This window comes from Corvus cornix, chromosome 6 (assembly GCF_000738735.6).
Source record: "Corvus cornix cornix isolate S_Up_H32 chromosome 6, ASM73873v5, whole genome shotgun sequence".
NCBI classification, from domain to species: Eukaryota; Metazoa; Chordata; class Aves; order Passeriformes; family Corvidae; genus Corvus; species Corvus cornix.
This window is the reverse complement of record NC_046336.1, coordinates 29,391,451-29,417,264: the sequence shown is the minus strand read 5'-3', so window position 1 is coordinate 29,417,264 and position 25,814 is coordinate 29,391,451. Positions and strand designations below refer to the sequence as shown.

Here is a 25,814-nt window from a genome sequence, read left to right as displayed (position 1 = left end):
ACACGTTGATGGTGCCCGTTGTGTGTTGCAGGATGGTTTCACACCTTTGGCAGTAGCTTTGCAGCAAGGCCATGACCAGGTGGTTTCCCTGCTGCTGGAAAATGACACGAAGGGAAAAGTCCGCCTTCCTGCCCTTCACATCGCGGCTCGCAAGGACGACACGAAGGCGGCGGCTCTGCTCCTGCAGAACGACCACAACGCTGACGTGGAGTCAAAGGTCAGTTGGGAAAAGCCAGAAGGTCTGATGCTGTCAGGTGCTGACCACATCCAGGGGAGATCTCCCTCGGTGTGAATTATTTTGCTGCAGTTACACAGAACTTTCTCCTCTGACACCTGATTAAGAATAACGTTTCATTTGCCTCCTTTGCCTCTTTCTCCCCCGTTCCCTTGCTGTTTAAATCAGGGTTCATTTATCTTGTAGAAACCTTGCAAATGGAAAATAATAAACACAATATTATTTGAATCATTCTCTTGGAAACAAAAGCCACTCCTGAAAGCAGTGGTGAGCTGTAGGTACTGTACAGTAAAGTCATTTGGTAAAGTCATACTGCAATAAAGTCAGTTGTCTGTGCAACTGCTACTTGGAGAACTTTGGTAAACATGTAACAATTAGCACTCAAAGTACTCGCTCATTTGGCTTCCCCCCGTGGAGCTTCCCGTGTGTGCCGGGCGTGCTGCCACCCGAGCTGCCATGCCACGCAGCCATCATGAAGCTTTCCGCATCCATGTCACCAGTGGTGGACTAACCGTTCATTTTTTCCCCCTCTTTGCTTCCAAATGTGTTAACCTAGATGATGGTGAATAGAACAACAGAGGTATATATAAATATATATATGCATCATCACTCCTCCATGACTTAGTGCTGCTGCATCATTTCTCCCTCCTGTCTGCATTGCCTATTATAGGATAGACACCTGCTTTAGATGAAATGAAGTAGCATGTGCTAGAGAAGACTGTAGTTTAGAGACCAGGGCTTTCTGCAGCTGAAACTAGGGTTTAAAAGTAAGAGCGAAGCATTCTTGGGAACTGAGTGCCGTCATAAAAGGGCCGTATTGTATGAGATGGAGTTTTCAGGGATTCTCATGGAGCACGTGTTTATCAGATGTGTTAAGAGCTGCAGACAACCCTGTCATGTTGTGCATCCAGGTCTGATTCTAGGCTTCTGCATGACACTTACCTTGATGGTGTCAGCAAATAGAATGATCTGAGAGTGGTTTTATAGCTGCAAAACTCCCAAAGCAAGGCAGTGGCAGCTAGCATGGCTTGCTAACAATTTAGAAATGCATCTAGCTCCCATAAGGTTTCATACTTTGCAGGACTGATGGAATTGCTGCATGTTTTAGCATTATTTTAAAAGGAAGTAAAACTACTTAAATATGAAAATCAGTTGCTGAAGTAATTTTATCAGTAAGACATCTTTTAATTAGGGTGGTAACTCGTGGTGTCTGAACATAACCCAGTGTGATTGCCCACAGTGGGAGACTGATCTTTATGGTGCTAACCCTAGGAAAAGAAAAAAACCCAACCCATATTAATAATTTAAGATAGTCTTTGATGTTATTTTCATTTGCATCTACTTTGAATTTATAAAAACCAGTTAGCAAATATCATTAAATGACTTGTACTTGAACTTCTGCAAAGAATCTCTAAGAGATTTAACTTGCAAGACTGACATAATACCAATAACTATATATTTCTAGTTAGAAGCTAATTTCTTATAAAAGTCTTTAATACTCAAATGTTTTACTGCTATTTTTCTGGAATAACTGAAAGTTTTATTCAACTTTTTATCTTCTAGAATAATTATGTTAATTTTTCTTCCTCCTGCATAGCACTGTGATTTTATTTAGATTCCCTGAGATACTATAAATAAACATCAGTGAGTGAAAACTAGTACAGAATTGGAGTGGTGACTTGCAGCAGACTCCTATTACTAGCTTTTGTCAGTGATGTGCTATGAAATGTGGAATACTAGTGCGATGTTTAACAAAAAGTTTCTATTGGTTGTGTTTTGTTTTGTTTTTTTGCAGAGTGGGTTCACTCCCCTCCACATAGCTGCTCACTATGGGAATATCAATGTAGCCACGTTGCTGTTAAATCGGGGTGCTGCTGTGGACTTCACTGCAAGGGTAAGTGTGGGTTGTGCTTCATTTGCTTCATCCCCACATGGCAACAGCTTTTGCACAGAGGTGTGAGAGGCACATCACTCTCACCAGCCAAGGGGCCTGACCTGGCTGAGCTGGTTCTGTCACCACCTGGTGTAAAGGGCCTTTCCCTGGGCTGCTGAACCAAACCTGAGCTCGAGACCTCACCTCTGAAAACTTCTGTTTTAATCAAAAGGAGCTGCTATTTTCACAGCAGCAAAAGGTGGGCTGGGATCCAGTGACACGAATGCTTCCACCTGTAGCTGTAACATATGGCAGGAGTGATGTGTCCCTGCTGAATTCCCCTCACTGTGCAGTTGCTTCCAGTGAACATCAGGTGCAGGTGTAGTGGTGAATAAAGCATCTGTGCCTTCACTGCATCATCACTGCCTTCACCTTCACGAGAGCCAGGTGGTTCACAAAGGAAATCTGAGAAACTGGACAAGTAGGAAATGAAACGAGATCTAGAAGCAGAGTCCATAATGTAAGCAGGAGAAAGACAGGAAATGATAGAGGGAAGTTAAATAGAGTTGGAAGAGCAGGGGGAAAACCAAAACTTACATGGATAGGGATACAGCACAAAGAATAGGGCTGCAATATGAAGGGCAAGGAAAGATTGTGGTGCCAGGCATGAGACCAAATAAATAAATAAACCCCCAAACAAAACAAACTGAGGCTGTGCAAGGCTTTGGCTCACCAAACCTTGCCAAAGCAGAGCCAGGGAAGAGATGTGGTAGTGATCCAGGACAATGGGGAGATAAAATCAAGGGAACAAGAGGCATTCAAAGTGAAGGCAAATGCTGATGTAAGAGTAAATAGGCATAAATTGGCCATGAATAAAGGTTGTCTAGAAATTTAGGTATTTCCTATTAAATCTTAGTAATTAATGTCATTTAATTAATAATTGCTTGATAATGAATATTAAATATAACAAATGAGATTCTGGAGCAATCTTTCAATTAAACTAGAAAAAGTAAACAAAAAAGCCAATATAAATTCAAGATTATATTTATGAGGGGAATTATGTCACATGGATAATCCAGCAGCTCCTCTTCTGAGATTTTGATCATGTGTTATGTTTATTACTTTTGCAAGAGGAAAAGTACTATGACACTGCTTACAGCATTTGCACAAAGGGAAAAGTGAATTTGCAGTATTTTACTGCAAATAGATTATATAGGTAAAAACTGGAATGCTTCTGTAGTTAAGGAACATACTTACATGCAGCAAAGTTTTTATGACAAGCACTGCAAACCCATTGCTTTGTTTTCACTGATAACATTGACCTCTGATTTCCAAGTCCTTTAACTGACCCAATTAGAGCATTAAGGCATTTCATACCATCCTAAGCTTTGGCATTGAGTATTTGATAAGCCCTAATCACAGAAGCAAGGAAGACAAATGGGGTCTTGGGTCAACTCTTTCCCACTCAGAAACAAGATTAGGGATTAGCAATGCTACTACATTCGCAATTAGCAGCTTTAGTACCAGTGCACTAAATACCATCTGCCTGTGCTTGTTTTAATAAAATAATAAGTCTTAGGCTTCAGCAGCTCTGTTTTGGATTAGGGGAACTTACGGAGAGTACATCCAAAGTAATAAGGCTGTTCTTGCCTCCCCTTCAAGATCTGGACATTCTAATTTTTGCCTCCATTTGTTGTCATCATCAGAGGGAGACGGAATTCTGGGGTAGCTGGGGAAGTGCGGATGCAGTGACATCAGCCTGAAGGAGCGGTGGGCTGAGGCTGTGGCTCAGGGAGCACTGAGCACCTGTTTGTGCTTGTGATATGGGGCAGGGACATCCAGAGAGAGAGGGAGTGCTCATCTCTCTCTCTTTGCAGTTGCAAATCCAGATAAAGTTGTTGTGACAGAAAGAATTGCAGGATAAATAACAGTAATATGGAGTTGAATTTTGTTCTTTAGTGCTTATCAGGCTGTGGGGGAAGAAGGTGCTGCACAGAGAGATGGGTTAGGTTCTGGTAGAGCAGTGGATTTGTAGGCAAACAGGCAATAGGACATGCAATTATCAGCACCAAGTAGCAGAGCCCTTGCTTGATCTTCGATTACCCAAATTGCAAAACAGGTACTGAAAATGACCCACGGGTACATCCTGCTCATTGCCACCTCACTGCCCCTTGTTTAAATTTCTGTAAGCACTGTCCACAGTGTGCTGTCTTTCCCTCTGGAGAAAGACTCTTACTTGAGTTGCTGACAATATGAGATGAGCAACAGAGCAAAGATATGGGAGGGCCATAACCCAAATAAAATATTACCATATGTACTGTAGCTTTCAGAAGTGCAAAGGGCAGACTTCTAAGATGGGGTGTCAGATGTACTTTGTGCTTTCGCAAACCACCATTTTTCCTTTGTTCTTATTAAATAAAGACAAATCAACACTACTTGTCTATCTCTCAATTTATGTTCAGACTCTTCAGGAAAGTAGGAATTCTGGGGAGAGATTTGAACAAGAGGAGAGGATTATGGTAACAGAAGAAACTTGTGTGAGGGGGCAATGTGAAGACAGATGTGTGAGGGCAGGACAAGTAGCCGGCTGCCACCATCGGTGTAGTCAGGGCGGGGAAAGGTGGAGAAAATGTGAATGGATGTGTAGGATGAAGGCAGAGCTCTGAGCCTTAAGGCCAAGGTGAGAAGAAGAGCTGGTGAAAGGATGTAGAGAAAGGAGGGCAGGCTTGTGGCAAAGGAGATCTCCTCAGCTGCTGTTTTCAGTGTGTTTCCAAGAGTCCTGAGGGAAGAAAGAGGTTCCAGCAGCGAAGGCAAGGAAAGAGATGAGCTTGCTGATGACTCTCAGTGTGTGGCAGGAGGTGAGCAGTGGTGCTGTACTGTAAGTAAAGGATGCCCCCAGAGATACTCAGCAGCAGCTGCTCCCTCAGCCCCACCGGTACACACCTGCCTGCCTCTCAGCTGTCACGTACTCCCTTGGTCCCTCTTTCACCGCAGCTAGGAGACAGGCACAGCTCCAGGAGCCCTTACAGGTGCCACAGCCTGCCAGCCTGTGTACCTGCTGACTGTAGAGGCTGGGGGTTGGAAATGTACCTACTTTTACAGGTTTGCACTCCTGCAGGCCGAGTGACTGATGTCATGTCAGCTCTTCCCTTGAGCTGCATTAGCACTTCTTTATCTGTGCTTTCTTCTCTTGCCTTGCTGCAAGTGCAGGGAAGATGGCACAGAAAACTTCCCATTGGGATGGATGGAAGTCATTTCAGTAAATCAGCTTGTGATGCCCTTTATTCCACCTATAAACAAGGAGGCAGCTCTGGGAACCATCCTAACTTCATTCCAAGTGAAACAAGATCTCCTTATTCAGCTGGATGTTTGCCATTTTGTAACGAAGGAAAAACAATCATTCCAAATTGCTTGACTTCTTGGGCTCAAACTCAACAGAAAACCTGTCACAATTACTGGCAGGGCATGCATTGCAGAGTAACAGGCATTTTATGACTACTCATCATCCTTTTTCTGTACTACATTATCATGTGTCCGGCTGTGCTTCTCCAAAATACTTCGAATACTTCATTGCATCACCATATTTCCCTCTTGCTTAGCTGGGAGACAATCACACAGAGGCTAAAGAAGTGGAGGAGGATAATAAAGGGTAACTGAGGGTGAAGTTGGCCTCCTTTCTTAGCCAGATTAACACTTAAGTTCAGGCACGACTTGGGCTTTGAAGGATTGCAACAACTCCAGGCACCATTCTCTTAGCTGACAGTGCTACTTGACGCTGGAGAGGTGTGGATGAATCCCAGTTACACACTGAAAGGCAGCCACATGTCTTTAAGTGAATCTATTTTTTCAGTTTTTTCAACAGGAAAAACTAATTCCTATCATTTTATTGTTTATCATCCACTTGTGCCTTTAAGTCGAACTGTATCTGATGTCTTACCTAGAGTTTTAATAATTTTGAAGGTGTTTTGAATAAACTGGGAATTATAATTAAGAAAAAGTTGTCTTTTGGGGGTTCACAGAGTTTTCAGGTAGCATTCTTCTGTCTGAGATGATCTTCCAGTGAAAAGATCTGTTTAGCCCAGGTGAGGAAATGCCTTTGAAGCTCCACCTGTCTCTGAAGGAAACTGTGATTAGAAAGGAAGGAAGGATGAAATTCTCTGCAGCTTCCAGAGTAACAGCTGAAAGAAACCCCTGTGACCCCCACATCCACTCTGTACTTGAGCAAGTCAGAAGATGGAGGTAGCCAGGGAATCCTCTGTGTGAAGATGACCTCTCCTTGTGTTTCTTTCTCTTTCTTGCCAAAGCAAACAGGAGCTCCTCACTGTGCCATTAAACTGCATCCAGCCCTGAGAACAGCGTTCCTGATACGCAGCACTCCTTATCCTAGAGGAGATCTCAGTTCCACTGGGAGTGGGCTTTGCCTGCAGAAAGTTTGCTTACTGGAAGGTTAGGAAAGGATTTGGTAATTTCGAGGTTGGTGTGAGGACAACATGCATTAATGATGACCCTGAGGCTGAGAAGCAGAACACCATTAGCCCATCAAAAAGAGCAGGCAATATCTAAGTGACAGTGGCATAAGAGAAAAACATCTTTATTTCCCCAGTGGTAGTTTGCCATAAGAGCCCCTTTCTATAGTCTTCCTTCTTTTCTTCCAGAATTCATTTTATACATCTCAGCCCTGAAGAAAGTTAAGTATATAAGCACACAAGAACTAAAATAGCACAGTATAAGACTTACTGCCATTAAGGAGAGGAGGAAAAAAGCTGGAAAATTATAAACTCTTACAGGGTTTCCTGGAAAGCATCTGATTGTGCATTTTTGTCTTTAATTTCTGAGACATCTGTACAAGCCTCAGTGATCCCAGTAACTGCTACTGGAGTATAAGACTCTTCTCTGCAGGGATTCTGCTGTGTTGTAGCTCCAGTTCTGAATTGCAGAAAAATACAGGGGAGGATATTGAGTGTTTAACATACAACATGTTGGTGTAGCTGCACAGTTGCATATGAGAATCTTCAAATGCACACCACAATCTTCCCATACCTCCAGGATCTGGTAATTGTGGTAATATCAATGCCGTGGTTCTGCTGACAATTCCAGTGTGCAACAACCACCATTATGCTCTTTCCTTAAAAACCCCTAGTGCTGGAGGGATTTTCCAGACTGTATAAGAAATTTCTGTTATAGCAGTCTGGCTCTTTTCAGCTTCTGTCTTACTCACACATTCTATGCCAATATTAAGCTCTTCCTAGAGTCTGATCTCAGTTGAGGATTGAGAAGAGCTATCTTACTAAATTCCAAGTTAATCTTGGAATGATTAAAATGAGAGTTTCATTTTGGTGAAACTCTTCTGGTTTGTTTTAAAGCAAGGAAGTGAAATTTGAAATCAGGTAAGTGTAATTTTTTCTGATTAAAGCTGCGCTCCACTGAGGGGCTGGGAGGAGAGCTCAGAGGTGGAGGTAAGTTCTCTCACTGGCAGCAAGGATAAATTCCAAGTCCATGTGACTGGCAATGAGTCTTCACAGTCTTGATGTGATCAGCTGCTCAGTCAGCATTTAAATCAATGCAGCACATGACTAGGAAAGGTTTTGCCTTTGTTTTGTGCCTTCCTTTAAAGGTGCACTTCAGAGCCCAATATGAGGCTGTACGTGCAAACATTTACTTTTCTTAGTTATCCTTGTGCTTGTAAACTCCAGCTGTGATGGGAGAAAGAGGCGATCCCGTAGGACAACATAGCACACCAGAAACCAGGGGGAGTTGCTGGTTTTCTAAATGCATTAAAATATAACCATATAAGATCTACTTTGCACACTGACAATCTTAACCCTATTTTTGCTTTGACTTCCTAACCATTCGTGTTGCTAATGTGTAGCAGAAAGGAGCGATTCTGACTGCTGTGGCGACCTGTGACAGATAACGCCGTGTGTCAGAGGGCAGCTGATCTCATTTCAGATGGGAAATGTTAGGTGGCTCATTTCTCAACACAAGATAACTCAAAGGTTTTTGAATTTTCTTGTGAAGCGCTGTGGATAGAGAGCTGCAGCTGGAAAGGCTTAGTGTTCCCTCTGATCAGGCACAGGCAAAGGCCACTGACTAAAAGCAGGTCACTCTTCACCCATTGTATTTGTGGATGTTGTGTGGCTCTGGAGGAAGGCACGAGCCCTCTGTGAGGGGTGGTGGGCTGCAGCAGGCAGTGCATGGAGACAAAGGGAAAACCACCACCCACGATGTTGTGAAGTGTAGAAAAAGTTGCATGCACCTAATCCATGGCATTTTGGGCTATGTACAGTTTCAGGGTACTTCAAGTCATCTGCCCCAGGAAATCTGCCAAGAAGGAGAGGAAGGGTTATGTTCTAGTTGATAATCCTGTGAGCATTTATTGCATAGTTTTAGCTTGCCATTCTCACAAGTGATGCCTCATAGTCCCTGCAGAATTCGTTAACTCACAGATTGGACCTCGGTGTCGAGGGGTCTGCCTGAAACGTTGCCCAGCATCTGATATTTCAGCAGCAAGGGCAAGCAGCATTCCAGCAGGAATTCTAGATCTGAACCACATCTCTTAATGGCAACTTTTGGAAGGCATTTCAGCTTTATTACTGCAGGAAAACATCTTCAAAATTTTCCTGATTTACTATTCTATCTTCAGAACAAAGGGAGAAATTTATAGAAGATCAAACAGATAAAAATAGACTGAAAAGACAGCAGATGCTGTTGATACACTGAAGAATTCAGAACCTAACATTTGGTGGCTATTTTGTTTGCTGACACCACAGTTTTACTGTTAATAAACAACACCAAAGTTGCACATATTATGAAGCTTTTTTTATCTCTTGTTTCTTGTGACAAGTACAAATAACTCCCATTTTGAGTTCCTTGCTTTATGTTTTGTCATCAGAAAAATTAATGATAGTATTGTCTGAGGTTTATTCACTTCTCAGTTCACATTCTTAATTGTGAGATGAGAGATGGGGGAGGACCATACATACGTAACCTTTAGCTGTGATTCTTTAAGGCTTGATACAACACAGTATTGACCAAAGACAAGCTGCTTGGCCTAAACATCAGTGTACAATTATTTAAGCATTCACATAATTCATCTCTCCATCTGTTTGGAGTGAGAACTCTCATCCAGCAGAATTATTACTTCACATTCTTTGCTACCAGTGAAAGCTTAAATACCTAAATGGCAAAATTAAATTCTGAATTGAGACTTGCCCCTTCTCTTTTTTCCCCTTCATTTCCTCACAGTGTTTTCCTGAGATGTTAAGGGGGAAAAAGGCTAAAAGTGTTTTTAATCCTTTGTGTCTTAATTTTTTTTATGAACTGTATGATCAGGTTAGTTAAGTACAACGAAAACTGCAAACTCCTTCCAAAGGAATGGTGCTCTTTCCCAGGGAAGAGGAGCTGTTTGGTCATTCATAAGGACAGATATTACACTGGACACGTAGAGTTTAATTTGCTTGATTTCTCCTGCTCTGTTAAGTATTTCAGGGAGGCTGTGTGTAGTTAGTTTTCCTCACAAACTATTTCTGGAGCGATCACATCCTTTCTCCATCCATCTCTCTGTAGTGTGAACTTGCTGCCTATTTTCAGCCAAATGTGACTCCAGGTTTCAAGATGCTAAAGACATTAAATTTATATGTTTTTTGTAAGGGCAGGTGATCACGTAGAGCAATGATGGATGCCTAGCTCTCCAGCTTGCACAGGGGAGCTCAGTCCTTTGGTGCTGGAGAATTTCCCCACATTTCCAGCCAGGGTGATCATCCCTGTCAGAAGCTGGGAGAGAATTATGCTGTCCTAATGGTTTTGGTAGCAACCTAGAAATATGAATGTTGTTTGAACATGACTTGGTTTTGAACCTGAAAGTGGATATTTTTAGGGTTTTTTTCTCCTGTTGCAAGGAAACAATGTGACCTAACCCTTAATTGCTAAGTGGAAATCATCTCTTAATTTTGAGGTTTGTATTTGCCAGCACTCATCCATCTATTCCAGAATCAACTTTCCTTCATTTATGGCAACAGGAGCTTTGACTGGCAAATAATTAGATCCAAAGTGCACATTCTTATGTGGTTATACTCTCCCCTGTGCTGCACTAGATTCAGCTTAGTGTTGAAATGAATGAGAACCAGATTTGTAATAGGTAATTTGTCCTGCCTTTCGTAATGCTGTCCCTTCCTCCTCCATTTCTTTCTTAATGCTTGGAAAAAGCTTTTCTTGTCTGTGTATGAGGCAGTAAATTATTAGTACTAAATTATTTGGATGTATTAACAGGGCACGAGGTTTTATTAGGCTGAGTTAACCTCTTTGCCCATCAACATCAGCAAGTGGAAAAAGGCGTTCCTTTAATCTAAATTACCTGCAGTACTCTCTACTTGAAGACACAAAAGTTCTTTCCTTCACTGTTTTATTCCTCAGGAAAGTAAAATTCATCTCTCTCTCTGACCTTAGTAACATCTTTCCTCCTGGGAAGAGAGAAAAAGCAGAAAGTATTTCCACATAATTGTTTTTCTCTTCTCTTTTTCTGTCCTCTTTGTGACTGATACAGTAATGTAGTGACCCCCTATTATATCCAATGTCAACTCCCAGTCAAACCAACTCACAGAAAATTTAAGTGATCACACAGTTTTACCTCCCTGAAAGGACCAGACATGCTGCACTTTCTGTTTAATGTGCTAAGCATCTTTTTGCTTTACTTCATTTTTTAAAGGAACGAGAAGCTACCCTGGCACAGTTATCACTTTGATACTCTAATGATTATGAATATTGTAGAAAGAATCTCTGTCATTTAACCTTGCTAACATGTATTTTACCTCTGTAATAATATTAATTAGTACTTTCTAGTATCTGTGAATTAGCTTCATAGTGAAATTTTGTGTAAATGAAGATGTAGCAACTGCATGAGGTACTTGGTGTTGTGATTAGGCTGTGAGTCAGCTTGTCACATCTGAGAGGGGATCTTTTCTCTGAGCTAGTTCTCTATCACTCCACTCACCTGCAGTTCTGAGGAAGCACTGGTGAGCACTCTTAGCCAGGTCAGACACATGTACCTCTCCCCAGCTGCTCAGGGTGCCTTTCTGACTCAGTCAGCCACGGGACACATGCTCACTGCCTGTGCTGCTTTCTGCTGGGTCCCAGGGATGCTGGCTTTACGCAGCCAGCTGTTTGTGCTGCCCCCGAACGCACAGGAACACGTCCTTTACAATTCTGTTTGTCTGCGTACACTGCCTGCGTGCTCTATTTAGATCCTTTTATTTTTACTTGGCTCCATATGATCAAATATGTACAGGACATGGCCTTCATAGGCCACAGGATAAAGGATTCATCAGAGCATGAAGAGACGTCCTGGCTGCATCTCGTTAAAGAAGCGCCCCTGTGTGCGCACGCGTTGGTTATGTAACTGCCCTCGATGTGCAGCATCCCCGCCTGTGCCGGCCTGCCAGGCACTGCTCAGGGAGCCACACGCACCCCTCTGCAGCCCCACTTCAAGCATGGTGTTACATCCATTACAGGAACAAATTGGGTAGGCAAAATTAACGGTGGAACTGAAAGGAAGGTGCTCGCCAGGCTTTCAGAGTTCGCTGATAATGTTCAGAAATAAGTAGCTTTGGCATCTCATTATTTTTGAATGAGATCTACAGATATAATGGTTTTAGTAATTTTTCTATGACTCCTATGAGGCCAAAGAAGTTGAGGTATGAATCCTTATCACTACATGCTCAGAAACAACCACAGCTGGATTAAATTGCTAGGATTCAGTAAAATCGCATAAGTGTAACCCTTAAGCAAAAGTCATGAGCTGAGACACAGCCATGCCATCTTATAACTCTAACCACAACTTGATTTTTTTCTTCACCATGTGCATGTTTAGGTGTCAGGCCAGTAATTCCCATGTGTGGTTGAACACAGCTTCCCTTTGCTTTCGTGCTTCCAGGGAAACAAACGGTGTTATGTTTTAGCAAACTGGGCATATTTCATTCTGTGAGCAAACCAAAAATGGAAGTAATGAAAGACAGACATATGCATATTTATTTTCATGGTTTTTTCTTCCACAGAATGATATCACGCCGTTGCATGTTGCATCAAAAAGGGGAAACGCAAATATGGTCAAACTCCTACTTGATCGAGGAGCTAAAATTGATGCCAAAACAAGGGTAAGCTCAAGTGTGAGTGCTGTGAGTGACTGTGTGGAATTATTGCCTCTGACCTGTGTGTTGCTGCAGGGCTTAAATCATTCATCTTCCTGGCAGGCTAGTACAGCTGCACTGCATTTATTTTTTATGAAATGATTGCAGTAGGATACTAACATCTTACATCTCTTGCAGCAGTGTGTGAAATACCAAGTATGGCAAAGTTCAGAGCCAACCATTTTCTATGTTCCCTTTCCAGTATTTAATTAGGAGCCACTTCTATCTGCTTGGGTGTGGATGTACAGGAAAACACTAAGAGATGAGAATTCAAGTCAGATATTTCAGAATTTGAATGCTAGCAGGGTAGTTTTGAGCCACAGCGTGTTTGCCTTTCACTATCCACAGGCTGTGTCACAGAGCTGGGTGTGGCTGATGAGCCTCCTGCAGCTCAGGCTCTGTGTGAGAGGTGCTCGGCTGCTGGCTGGGATTTGTCAGCCTGTGTGTCGGGCACAGGGATGGTTTCCATCAGGCTGACACCTAACTCAGTGCCCTGAATGACTTAGAAACTCAGTGCATATGGTCATGCCTGATTGCTGTAGTTATAACCCAACCAAACCAGGGATATTTTATTTACTTACAAAGCAGAAAGGAGAGAAAAAAACAAATAGTTCTAATGTTTGGAAGTAAACCTGGAACCAGTGGTGCTCTGGTCAGGGCAGTCTTTGCAACATGCTCCTGTGTGCTCGAGGTAACTCTAAAGAACTGTCCCAGTAACTTTTTGACAATTGTAGTTTTCTTGAAATATTAATTTATCACCTCTACCTTTTCCATTTTGAATTAGTCTGTAGAAGTTCTACTGTTCAGAAGCATTCTAAACAAAAGAAATTAATAACCTAAGAATAGTTTTTCTACAGTTATTCCTGTGTTTGTGGGTTTCTGTTTGGTTTTCTAGTGTTTCTGCAGTCTCTGAGATTTCCTGCAATGCTTGTTAGGCACATTCGTATTTTTTTTCTCTGGCGAATTCAGAAACTGGGTCAATTTATTTTGTCATCTCTTCATTCTCTCCACACGTTTTTTCTTAGTTCTTCTATTTTACCTGTAGTCGCTGATGATCCATTTCTAAAATGTTGCAGTTTTTTCTAGTTGGGGAACATGGAAGAGATGACTTTTCATTGCTAATGCGGACAATGGCTATACCTTCTGGACTAAAGTACCAGCCTCCTCCGTGCTACATAGGGGCTGCCAGGCTGAGGGCTGTGAGTCTGCCTTGTGGTGGAGAGGGCCACATGCTGGTGGTGTGACAGATGTGCACTTGGTCAGAGCAGGGAGAAAGGGACTTGATGAGGGATTAGTTGCTTCCCTCTGCAAGTATTTATGTGGCCCACTGCAGTCCAAATCATTAGGGAGCAGTACTTTAAATAGTTGGAGTCAAGTTAGTTCTTTTAGTTAGGAAAATTCGTGCTCTGTTTCATTTCCTGTATCACAAGCTCCGGGGTCAGACACTGGGATAATTTATGTAACTAAAAATACAGGCTGGGACGGAAACAGGATCTCGGAAGAGGGCAGAAGCATTAACAGCTCCTGCGTCTGGCACAGCTTCCCAGTGAGGCAAAGGCAGGGATGACTGTGGTTCATGAAGCAGTGGTTTGTTTTTTCTGGCTTCCCCCAGAGACTGCCTGTTTCCCCAGACACCCATCCTCTCCAAAAGTCAGAAGAGATTTGCATAACTTTTGCTGCTTGTGCTGTACGTGTGTCACTCATGGTTGCACTCGCTGGCATTACCAAAGGCATCGTTTCCTGGCAGTCAGGGAGTGATGGAAGCTGTGCTCCCGGCGGGCACTGACTCATCCTGGCAGGGTTTGCTGGCTGTGGCCGGGTGTCTCTGCCGAGGAGGCTCCAGAGCCTCACACAGCTGTGTGATCAGGAAAGGGAACAGCACCAGCAGGGTGCAGAAATCAATACCAGAAGCAATAGAAGGCTGAGAGGAACGTGATGCTGGGTGAAAAAAGGGCATTGTTTCAGGAGTGCCTGCCTGGTTGTCATGTGCAATAGCAAAGATTGATTTCTCTGAGCTGGAACAACACATGTTCCTGCTAAGTCTCTCCTGTTGTTCCAACCTGTCCCAATGTTGTTTTCCAAGGCTGAACAATTAAGATATGTCAACTTTGCAGATATTTCATTTTTTTTTAAGTACTATTCTTCTTTTCAGTGTCCTAGTTATAGAATGGCCCTACAAAAATATAGGATGACAAAAGCTGTGGTCATATCCTTTACAACAGCATCACCACTGCTGAGTGCCTTGAAAGGCAAAGAGCAGCTGAGGCTGGTTTTTCTGATACATGTGTCAAGTCCTGCTTATCAGCTGGATGCCCAGGCAGAGCCCAGCTTTGTGTATTCTGTGAGGGGCAGGTGCTGAATGCACACACAGCTTGATAACAGGTGGGATTTGCATGTGAAAATAAGTGAGGGTCCTAGTACCACATTTATAAATGTGAGACCTCTCTCTTTTTTCCTATTTTTTTTAAGAGATGAACAGATTTCTTTGTATGTAAGAGATAAGCAGGGGTTTTTTTCCTGTTAAAATAGTTTTTTGTCTTGGACATTATGATCTTATTTAATGCGAAGATTGATTATGGAAGACAAAATACCTCCTTAAAGGTAAATGGCAAAGGTTCTTTACCCTTATGAAAGGACAAAAAAAAATGTTGAAATCGCTGGTTTCTATTGCTCAGAGGCAGAAATTTTTAGGCCTTTGTTTCTTCTGTTTCATGTCTGTATTTCACCTTTAAATGAGAATGCAGAACATACTGTTTTGTGTTGTTGACCAAACACTAACAGAGTCAGGATTTGCTACTCTGACTCTTAGATGGGACAGATTTAGCTATTCAGTTGGCATTTTGTGGTCTGTTCCTGCAATCCATTCTCTATATGGGATACTGGAATACTCTCCACATAATGCCTATTTTTATTGTTCACGAACAGAATCCTTTTACAGATAAATTCACATAAAGCCTTTCCTGAGTAATAAGTAAGTTAAGGTAATGATTGCTTTTCCTGAGTCATTTCCATGAGCATTTGCATTTGCTGCTGACAGATGGTCCAGGAAACTGTAGTGCTGAAGTACTGCACAAAAGGTTAACATGAAGGGCTGAATCCTTATCCTGTTTAAATTATTGTAGAGGTAATCCAGGAGCTCCCGCTTTCTCTGGATTCATTAGGACTGGGATTTGATGAGCACCATTATACCCTTACACACCTGCACACTGTAGCTGGGAGTTGAGAGAACGTGTGAGACTCGTCCAAAAATGATGTTACAATTATTTTGAGACTCAGATGTGGCTTTTTTTTTTTCCATTTTAGTTCGCGTTTATGTTGCATTGTTTATTTTAACCAGCTGTTCATCTTCTCTCTGTTGTTTTTTTGTGTGTGAGATGTCTAGCAACTGGTACTTGGGGCTGGGTACTGAATTCTTGAGGGTACCCCTCAAGAACTACGTGCTGCCAGGGGAGCTTTAATCATTCTGGTTTTTAGCTAACATTCTGGGCAAAGGCCTCTTAATGCCTCATGTAACATGTTTACTGAATGTTGCCCTAATTATGTTTTTTCTGTCTTCCAGAAAAGACTTTAAAAAGTAAAATTTAATTAGAGAAGTTGATGAAATTAGCTTGATTTGCTTTGGCTGTCTAATACTGTATATGCCAAAGTGAATTTGTGTCTGAAGCAGGCAGCAAGCAAGTTTTAGCCTGGATTAACAGTAAGGGTTTATAATCTTCATTCTACTGATTTTGCAGCTAAATAACAGGCCCAGCACTCATATCTGCATGAAACCATGTGGGGTGTGCTCTTTGAAGATGCATCAGATCATGCCTAAGCTGCTCCAGAAAAACCATGTGTATTAAGATATACAATAACTACAATAGCACTGCCTTGGCACTCTGAGTGTGCTGGGCACGTGCAGGGAGAGCAAACCTCGTTTGTTGCCCTACTGCCCAGAAGGGGCAGTTTGCAGCAGTGCCAGCGGAGTGAGCAGTGCCAGTTCAGGAGACGTGGAGCATGGAGAGGCTGTGGGACACAGAGCCCTGTGGGCTGGGCTGGGCTGGGTGTGGAGAGTCACTCAGCAGTGCTGGGCACATAAACCCGGAGGCAGCAGTAACTGCTCCCCTGGGAGCGTGTGCTGTTACCTCTGGCCCAGGGGACGGAATGCCTGCTGCTCCTGCCAAGGCCAGGGACAGGCTCCATGAGTTGGCTCTAACTCTGACAAGCTCCTGGTGAATGTTTACATCACATTAAAGCTTTTACTGGGTGTTGTGCTTGGTTTCATTGCGCTTAGACTGGGTTAGAAGCTGACGCTCGCTGATGTGAGAGCTGTGGCACTGAGGCTACAGCTTTGGGAGGCAGCCCAGAGGATGCCATGATGCAAGGGGAGTCCTGGGTGAGCATTGACAGGGAAGAGGCAGCTGGGGAGTATGAGGAGGCTGCTCTATGCTGAACCCAGGCTGCTCAGGGGTCCCTTAAAGCCAAGTGTGGTGGTGAGGAAACACACTGCAGCAGGGAGGCTCAGTCTCAGGACAGTTTTGACCCCAGTGTAACAAGATCAGGGAGCTGCACGGGTACCTGAGTCTCAACAGGGAGCAGGTCTCATTTATTTGTGTGTGCGTGTGTTTGAAATAAAAGCTAAAGCAGGCAGCAGCCCCAGAGATGGGTGTGCAGTGCTAATGGGAAGCTTGTGCCTAATCAGAACTCCTCCTATTGTCCTCTTGGCTTTGCTGGAGCTACTCTCAGCCTCTCTGGAGGGATAGATAATACAGATGATATGATTTATCATGTCAGTGCATACTTACAGAGTCCTTAATCTGCAGATTATTGTCATAATCGTTTGTAATGGTTTTTCTGAGCCATTGCAGACTATCATATTAAGGCAAGTTTGCTTCCTAATACATGTAATATATTTTATGCTTCACATAGTATAGTCTATGTGAACAGTAAATAAGCAACTGGAAAATCTCCTGACAAAGTCAGTGAAGTCTTGCTGAGCTCAGAGCAGTCTGTTTTAATCTCAGATCTTTTTAAAAAAGAAGTCTTTGTGATCTGCATTTCAGATTGTCTCTGCACGTTTCTTTACCTGCTCTAAGTGTCATGTAGCAATTAACTAAACCAGTGAATAGACAGTGTCTTTTGAAACTACAGGAAAAAAATTCTGTGCAGCTAAATTATCTGTCTTGGAGTGTATTTGCTCTTTGCAGTGGGAGACCTGACATCTTGTGAACAATAGCTGCAGATAGCTGTCCCAACAAGCACCCACATGCGTTGTAATGTTGTGTCACACGTGATGCATGTGGTGGTAGTGACTCCTCTGTGGCCCAGAATGAGCTCCAGCTGGCCAAGCATGACTGCCTGCTCCTCCTGAGCCACAGAAACCTTGTCAACCAGAAATACCCACGGAGGGTTGGGGCACTGTGCCCTGGGAGGACTGGAAGGGTCTAAACTGGTACAGGAAGATGATCAAGGGTGTCTCATTCTGTGTGAGCATGGTATGTACTAACCATGGTATGCTGGTGAAATTAGTTGGGGAGGCATTAAATCTGGAAAATGGTCTCTAACTTTTTTGCCTGATCTCCTCGAGTATCTATCTTTGATGTGCCTGAAGAATGTGATAATCATAGGAAGTAAAAAGAACAAGCAGTCTAATGTACATGATGATCTTTAGCTCCTGCCTACAGGTCTGTAGTTACCTATCCTTGCTGGGTTCAATTTTCCTTCCCATACAAGTTGTTGGGTTTTTTTGTAGGTGATACTTTCATATCAAATATTTTGTCTGCTCAGTACTTGATATGCCTTTACCTGTGGAAACTGCTGGTATAAGAAATATGCATTACCCATTTTAAATACTGGTGAAGCTATGGCAAAACATTTGCAACTCAGCTGAAAAATGCATAGTTTGTGGGTTTTGGTGTATTTTCTCTTTGTCTTTACTTCAGTGTTTTGAGCAATACATCCGGAATTTGTGTAGTATAGTTTTAACAAGATGCACTTCCCAGTACCTTATGGGCTGAAATAGCAGGAAGAAGCAGAAATGACAATAGAATTGACTTGAGAGGTGTCACTAAGAACATTGTGGGCCAAGCTGCATTCATCTTGTGGGAACAAATGACTCCCTGAGTTAAGGGAGTTAAGTCTGAACCCAAATCTTTTCTTCATCTGTGTCAAAAATATATGCCTTATTTCAAATGCAGGAACATGCACAGTGAGAACCACACAGGTTTTAAGTGAGAGCAGCAGGAAAAGTTTATCATGACAATTCCTACCTGTTATCTTTCATAGGTTTTTTAGGAGCAGGCAAAAATGTAGAAGCAGGAGAATGTCTCTGAACCACCTTCTCCCTCTCCCTGGCTGCTCTCTGCATTTTGCAGGGCTTAAGCTGATATTCCACTAGGGTGTGGTCTAGGAGTTATCAAGGAAGAATATTATAATTGCATATGAATAACATGGCTAAGGAGGTACCTTAATAATACTTGCTATCATACAGAAGTGGAGAGAAGGTGCATGTGTGTGAAGGGAGCATGGGGTGTGTGAGAAGGAATTTTAGATAATTCCTTATATAAAAATGATGTGACATACATATTCTAGGCAATACAACATATGTGTTCTAAGAGCACTGGAAGACATCGGAGAAAAGCCCCTTCCTTTATGACTTGTAAATGGGAAACCAAAGTTTCTGAAAACTCTGGCATCGTTATTTGCAACAGGAAATAGGATGTTGACTGTTACTAAGCAAACTATTCTAAAAGAGGTATGGACAGTGTGCCTTGACTCCAGGCCTGTCATTCAGCTGGAGGTCACACGAGCACAGTCTGCACAACAAGAGGCAGAAGTGAATCCAGCATACTTCCAGCGCCTGGGATTAAGATGGTTTTCTCATCTGCTGTACACTTGTCAAGATCAGTGTAATAAAAAAGTCTGAGGAGGAAGTTTTTTTCCTCTCAGACTGATTATCCACCGACTTTGATGCATACTGACAAATGAGAGACCCAGTTTTCTCCAAGGCATGCAGGCAAAAAGTACTTGAAGTGCAGTCTCATCTTTCTTTTGCATGTGCAGTGAGGGCCTGGAAGAAGCCCACTGCATGAACACCAGTGTGATATGACTATTTACGTGTTCAGAAAATCAGAGCCAGAATGTGCTCTGTTGGTTTGAACAAACAGGTTCAACTGTTCATTTGCAGAGGAGTAGCATCCTGCAGGAATTAATGAACCTCCCAGGACATCACAGATCTTCACAAAAGAGTGCAAGATTTTAGCATGTCTGACACTTATAATTTATAACTCTGATTCCCACAGGATGGGCTGACCCCCCTCCACTGTGGAGCAAGAAGTGGCCATGAACAGGTTGTAGAAATGCTGCTGGATCGTGGTGCCCCTATTCTTTCCAAAACCAAGGTAACTGGTACTCTTTCCTGCTGAGATAATCCTTGTCCTTTTTATTTTCTTTCACCTAATGTAATTCTGTATGTCTCATATGTTTAAGGGTTTGGCAATAACTTTCCTATTTCTTAGTTATTTAAAGTAACTGTGTGGGAGCTCTCCCAAGTGAATGCCGTATGTAGCACACGTCTGCGTATGTAAAATGTGTTAAATCGAGATAACACGAGAAAAGATTTCTGTGCCAACCAAAAAGGCTTGTGTGGTAACCCTATCCCTCAGAATTTCAGTAGCTGAAGATCTCTCTGTCTATCCTGGAATAAATACAAGGTGATTACAATAAATCTTCAGCTTGTACCAATTTACCCTAAGGCTCAAGAAGAGGCAAGAGATAAAAATAGAGCAGTGTCCCTTTGCAGAGACAGCTCGTATTTCCTAAGGACTTAGCCTGATTACCAGTTTCTCCGCTTTCTATCTCTCTACAGTTTATCACGCAAAATTCTTCCTGGGAATTTGAAATCACCTGCACCAGGGTGCACAGATTGCTTTAAACCCAAGGGCTGGCATTAAAGGAAGCATTTGCCAGAACTCTCCTGGCGGTGGTCTCTGCTGGGCTGTTACTGCTGATTTCCAATCTCAGAGCAGCAGCCTGCTTTGCACCACTGCAATCCATTACTATCCCATTCAGGGATGACATTTGGGCTGTGCAGTTTGTTGAGGTTCTTTCCAAAGATAACCTTCCACTACATGTTTGGGTTTTTTTTCTTAGTCTGTAACCAATGTGTTTCAGCAGCATTTCTGTTCCGTTGTTATTTCTTTTCTCTCTCTGTCATCCTGTCCTGTTCTGTCTCAACACCCTTCTATATTCTGCTTTTCTCCTCCCTCTTTTTTTTCCCCTTTACTGGAGTATATTTAGCATTTGTTTGGAGAGGTTGGCACCAGTTTTCCTCTGCTCAGTGCGTCACTGGCAAGAGCTGTCATGGGTAATCTGACAGACAGTTTTCACCCATCCTCTGCATGTGGAATTTCCATGGACTCCCACAGCCCTGGCTTGCAAAATCCATGAGCAGGGTAGAACCACAAGGGGCTGTCTGGGAACCCCTTGGGCCACATCTCCTATTCTTGGAGCCTAGAGTTCATACTCCAGGGAGAAAGGCTCTTCTACCCTCTCAGATAGCTCTTTTTATTACTTAAAGGGAAAAAAACCCAAACCACCACAAAAACCCCAGCAAAACAAAAAACCCCACAGCAACAACAAACCAAACCAAAAAACACCCACATAAACATGCACCCTATTTCTTTCATTTCCACCATCGTATATGAAAACCTCTCCTAAGGAACTACATTTCTTTGTTCCGTGGTTGTTACATTTTCAGGTCTTACCCCTAAACTTAATCTGCTGTTCAAGAAGTGTAGGTTTTGAATTTGTTGCTCTGCCTGAGCAGACTCACACAGCCTGGCCCAGAGTTCACTAGACAAAATCAGGCAGATTACATGGGGTAGTGGGTTTGAAATTGCCTAAGGCTGAAAGACAGGCTGGATGTTGATCCACAGAGGCTTATACAACTAACTTTTGCAAAATAGGAGCCTCTTCTGGAAGAGAGAAAGCTATTACATGTTAGAAAGTGAACAGAAGAAAGTGCAGAGGTTCCTGCATTTCCTTCTGATGTGTTAATTCTACCATTTTCAGAAGGTAAGCTAGGGAGTAGCCATACCTCTGAATGGCATAAATGAATTCATTCATTTGGAACTAAACTGCAGTACTGTCCTCTGCAAAAATAAGTGGCTCCATTCTCTTCAAATTAAGTCATATATTATTGGAAATAGGACACATCTTTGAAAGAGTTTGAACTTCACAAACTTTTCTCATGTTATGTAAAACTCTTTCAGAATAATAACCAGGCTGCAGTTTGATAGCAGCTTCCTGCTAGAGATGGTTTAGTGTAGTGCTGACCTTTTTTTGCACTGGAAGAACCTTAGATTTGCTTTCAGGCAAGGCAGTGACCTAATGGATTATGTGGAGGTTTCTACAGGCAAAATGAAAAGGGAGTTCTAGTCCTGAATATGCCAATGATTTTCTATGTAAAAAATTAAATCTTTGTCAATAAGTTCTCTTTTTAATTACTGTTTTTCCAGACTTCTCTTTGTCTTTTTTCTTTTTTTTTTTCTTTCCCCAGGGTTAGTGGTACTTTCCCTGATTAAAGTTCTTTGACACAGCTACAAAATAAGCTCTGTAATTTTATGTTTGCCTAGTCAGACAGTTGATACTTTTTTCATCTCTATGGTCCTGTTTTGTTTTGGTTTTTTTTTTATTTGGTTGTTTTAAGGTATGGTGTGACTGTCAATATCTTTGATTAATCTTGAACTTCGTTCCCTTTTATTATTTTCTTGGCAGTCTTTAAAAAAAAAGAAATGTAAGAGTATTTATAAAATGGCTCCATCCTAAAGTACCAGATCACTTCTGAGGGTCATTGTTGGGTTGTCTCTCACAAGAAGGACATGGGCCTGGAGAACACTCTTACATGTAGTATTTTTATTTTCAATGTGGCATTGAAATATTAACTGACTTGTGTAGGATTATAGACTAGCTTCTGCTGCAACAGAATTAAGCCTGGTTAATGTATAACAAAAGAAAATTTTCCAATTATTTTTTGTCTTCATCAACTTCTTTAGCATCCAGTCTTGTCTCCTGCTCTTCTGTGTGAAGTCTGGCTAGCTGCTGCTCTTCTCTTGTCCATGACAGATTTTTATCAAGTGTTTTGCCGATTTTTCAAATGGGCATCGAGCTGCTCTGTTTCTTCCTTTTTTTCCCATCAATGTCAGTCATTTTGGTACAAGTCTCTTCTCTCCTGTAAGGGAGTCCCATATCAACTCCTCAATCTCTTACTTCATTAATAAGCATGGTTTATTGGCTGTTACTGTGAAGAATGACACTTTTCACCTGAAGGATCTTTCTTATAAAAATGGAGCAGAATGGTGTTTAAAGTTTCATGATTTTTTTACTCTCACCTAAAAAGCATCATCAGTTATAGGCTGTTACCAGAAGGGCTTAGTGACCAAGGGAAATTAATCTTTTTTTTGTTCTACTGTTAACTATGCTAGAAGACAGTGAAAACATTGAAAATGCCTTGCCACTATCAAGCTTCCATGCAGATAATTGCTGTAGTAGCCTTTGGGAATGGGAGAGAGGCTTATCCAAGCCAACATAAATCACAAGTGAGATGCCCATGAGATAATCTTACTTGAAGGATATTACTGTGTCCAAGAATATCTGTGTCTCAGCACTGCATGTAAACTGCTCTCCAGTTCTGACAGGATGCGCCTGTTTGCTTTCACCATCCTGCTTCCGTCTCGACTGAAAACATCATTTCACTGTGTATTTCCACCTTTATTTCGAATGGTTGTTACTCCTGTTACCTCATGGCCCGGGAAGGGTGAGGGAAGGGTCTGTTTCAGAGACCCCGAGGTCTCGGCTGGTCTTGCTGGCTGCGGTCACATGAGGGCACTGCGTCTGTGAGCAAAGGTTTGTGTCTCACCATGCAGACCCAGTCCACTGGCAGTCACTTACAGCTTATAAACTATTGTGTGCTGCTACAAGAATAGCTTCTGCACTCAAAACTAATTTTGGCATTAGAAGAATCGAGTGGGGAAAAAAAAAACTACAATTGGAAGAAGGAGCTATGTACCACTGCTAACAAAATCTCTTTCATTCTGGTGTACTTGTTTAATCTTTCATCATGAAATAGTGTCAGTCCTTTCAATTTTTGAGAATTTTCTCTCAGGGTTTTACTCTGGAAATATAATATATTTTGGCAGCTTGTTCACTATTTTAAACACTGCAAGAAACAATTCACTAGTGCATGAATGTCTCTCAGGTGTTTGTCTGGTGGAACAGCTTTACCACTATTGCTGGTAGGTCACAGCATGGAGGTTTTATTCAGAGATTTTTAGCCCAGTTGAAACTTTGGGTGTTTTACCAATGTGGACTGGGAAGAGTTGTCTCCAGAGCTGTGTAATGTGCTGTAAGCATGCGTACAACCCAAATTCAGGAGAACACGAGTGGAGGGGTGAAGGAAGGCTGCAGTGTTCACTGAGTGATGCTCTGGCCTGTGCTGTCATGGCTGGTGTATACAGGCCATATTAGAGTGGTGAGTTTAATGCAGCTTTAAAAACCAGCAAATTCCCTGGCTGGGGTGTTAACAGTCACAAAGTGCTGTTCCTCACATAATTCATGTAAATTGAGCAGCTTGTCTGAACCATACTGGCTGAAAGAAGCTACATTTAGAGCACTGCTGGTATGTTTTGTCAGTTTTTCAGTGTGGGGCTGCCTACAAACACTAACCAGACAAGCTCCAAATTCTGTAGTAAGAACCCCCATGCTTACACCAAACATGTTAAGTTTATTTTGGGTGCTCTCTGGGCTCGTAAAATTCTTCATACAACAAACACTCCAAGAACAAGGCGGAGGAGTTTCCCTTCTCTGAGCATCCTCTAACCCATCCATGCTGGGTCTCTCTGTTGGCAGAATGGTTTGTCTCCGTTGCACATGGCAACACAAGGGGATCATCTAAACTGTGTTCAGCTCCTGATTCAGCACAATGTGCCTGTAGACGATGTCACCAATGACTACCTGACTGCGCTGCATGTCGCTGCCCACTGCGGCCACTACAAAGTCGCCAAGGTTCTCTTGGACAAGAAAGCTAATCCTAATGCCAAAGCACTGGTGAGTACACAGCAGGGCTCTGCTCACAGCTAAACCTTCCTGCAAAGTTGTGCTGAGACTTACTGGGGAGTTATTTTCTGCCCGCTGATGGCTGACAGTGAGGATGTGCTGTTATTGCCACAGCCCAAGAACAAGCGCTCGAAGTTCAAAGTGTTAATAACGTATCATGCTGTAAGATCAGGCCTTTGCTTGCAGACAGTCAGCAGTGATTTATGAATTTCTAGTGTAACTAGAGCACTTTTGCCTCCTGGTAACTTTTTATGATTATGAATAGATGAAACAGCTGCAGACGTAACTGCTGTAGTTTTTGGCATGGAGAGAATCCTTATTTTCCAAGTGTTTGTACAGAGAAAATAACGTTTAAAACTGAGGGAATTTTTGTAAGTTCTCAATGATGTGAAACAGTAAAAGGTAGGAATGAGTTACATAATGAGTATTTGTGGTATTTTATGTCAATGGAGTCATATGCCTTTCTACTTTAGAAACAACTTCAGCAGCAAAATACATCAGTGCAGTTAAACTGCATACAAACAGAATACATTAATGCCTTTTGTTCAAATTGCAATCGCAGTCCATTCTATTTAAAATGTCTCTTTGATTTGTTCTTCAATAACTGTTCCAAACGAATTTACATTCTGACATGAATTGGGTTGATTGGTTTCACAGCCTGATGCTAACTCATTTAACTCCTGAAATGTTGTATGAGCTTCTGAAACCCTCACAAGCCAGGTGGGATTGGCTCTCTTGAAAACAGTACAGGCTCCACACATTTGCTTCTCTCAGCCCCTCTGTTTTTTTGTCAGATCCACCTGTATTCAGGTGTCTGTGGTCAAGCTTTTATGATATATGGGTTTTGTTCAGTATAACTGGTGAGTGGGGAGGCTTTTAGGCCTGTAATATCTACTTTTACCTTCTGAAATAATCAAATCATCACCAGGTTTAGCTTGTTAGAGTTGCTGGCAGTGGCCTCTCACTGGTCTGGTAACCCAGCCACAAATGCCTTTCCCGCCTAAATCTTGTAGTGCTTCCTTTTATCCTGCCCCAGTCCCCACTCTGGGTGGTTAAGTAGAAGAAATGTTCCAGCATCTGGAACTGGAGCTCTCTCTTCCCTAAAACACACTAGAGCTCACCCTGGACATTGTCCTCTGCCAAGGAGAGCGGTGAGAGCTGCTACACTGGAACAGACAATGGCATGGACCTCACATTGTGAAAACACACTATATTCTTTACTATAGGGCGGGTAAAAAAAGATAATTTTGATCAGGTCTGAGGGACCACCTGTGCCAGTTGTTTTCAGAATGTTCTGCAAAGGCTTTTTTGTACAGAGCAGCATCAGCATTCAGTGCTCTGATGTTACTGTACCAATTGTGGATGCTCTGGACAGCTTATTTTCCTGATTTACTTGTTTTCTGTGCCATCATCTCGCACTAAATAAGATGGT

General features: G+C 42.4%; 1 protein-coding gene across 29 annotated transcripts in view; it reads left to right on the top strand.

The window, feature by feature from the left end:
- Positions 1-25,814, top strand: part of ANK3 (ankyrin 3) — a 345,732-nt gene that overhangs the window by 213,847 nt on the left and 106,071 nt on the right. For 18 of the 29 annotated variants that reach the window (XM_039554384.1, XM_019286577.3, XM_019286578.3 and 15 more), the window contains exons 6-11: positions 32-217; positions 792-815; positions 2,031-2,129; positions 12,158-12,256; positions 19,570-19,668; positions 24,176-24,373. In XM_039554384.1, the coding sequence (XP_039410318.1) occupies positions 32-217; positions 792-815; positions 2,031-2,129; positions 12,158-12,256; positions 19,570-19,668; positions 24,176-24,373 (705 nt within the window). The remainder of the gene's footprint in view (positions 1-31; positions 218-791; positions 816-2,030; positions 2,130-12,157; positions 12,257-19,569; positions 19,669-24,175; positions 24,374-25,814) is intronic. The other 11 variants (XM_039554380.1, XM_039554383.1, XM_010400792.4 and 8 more) reach the window with 1 other exon arrangement.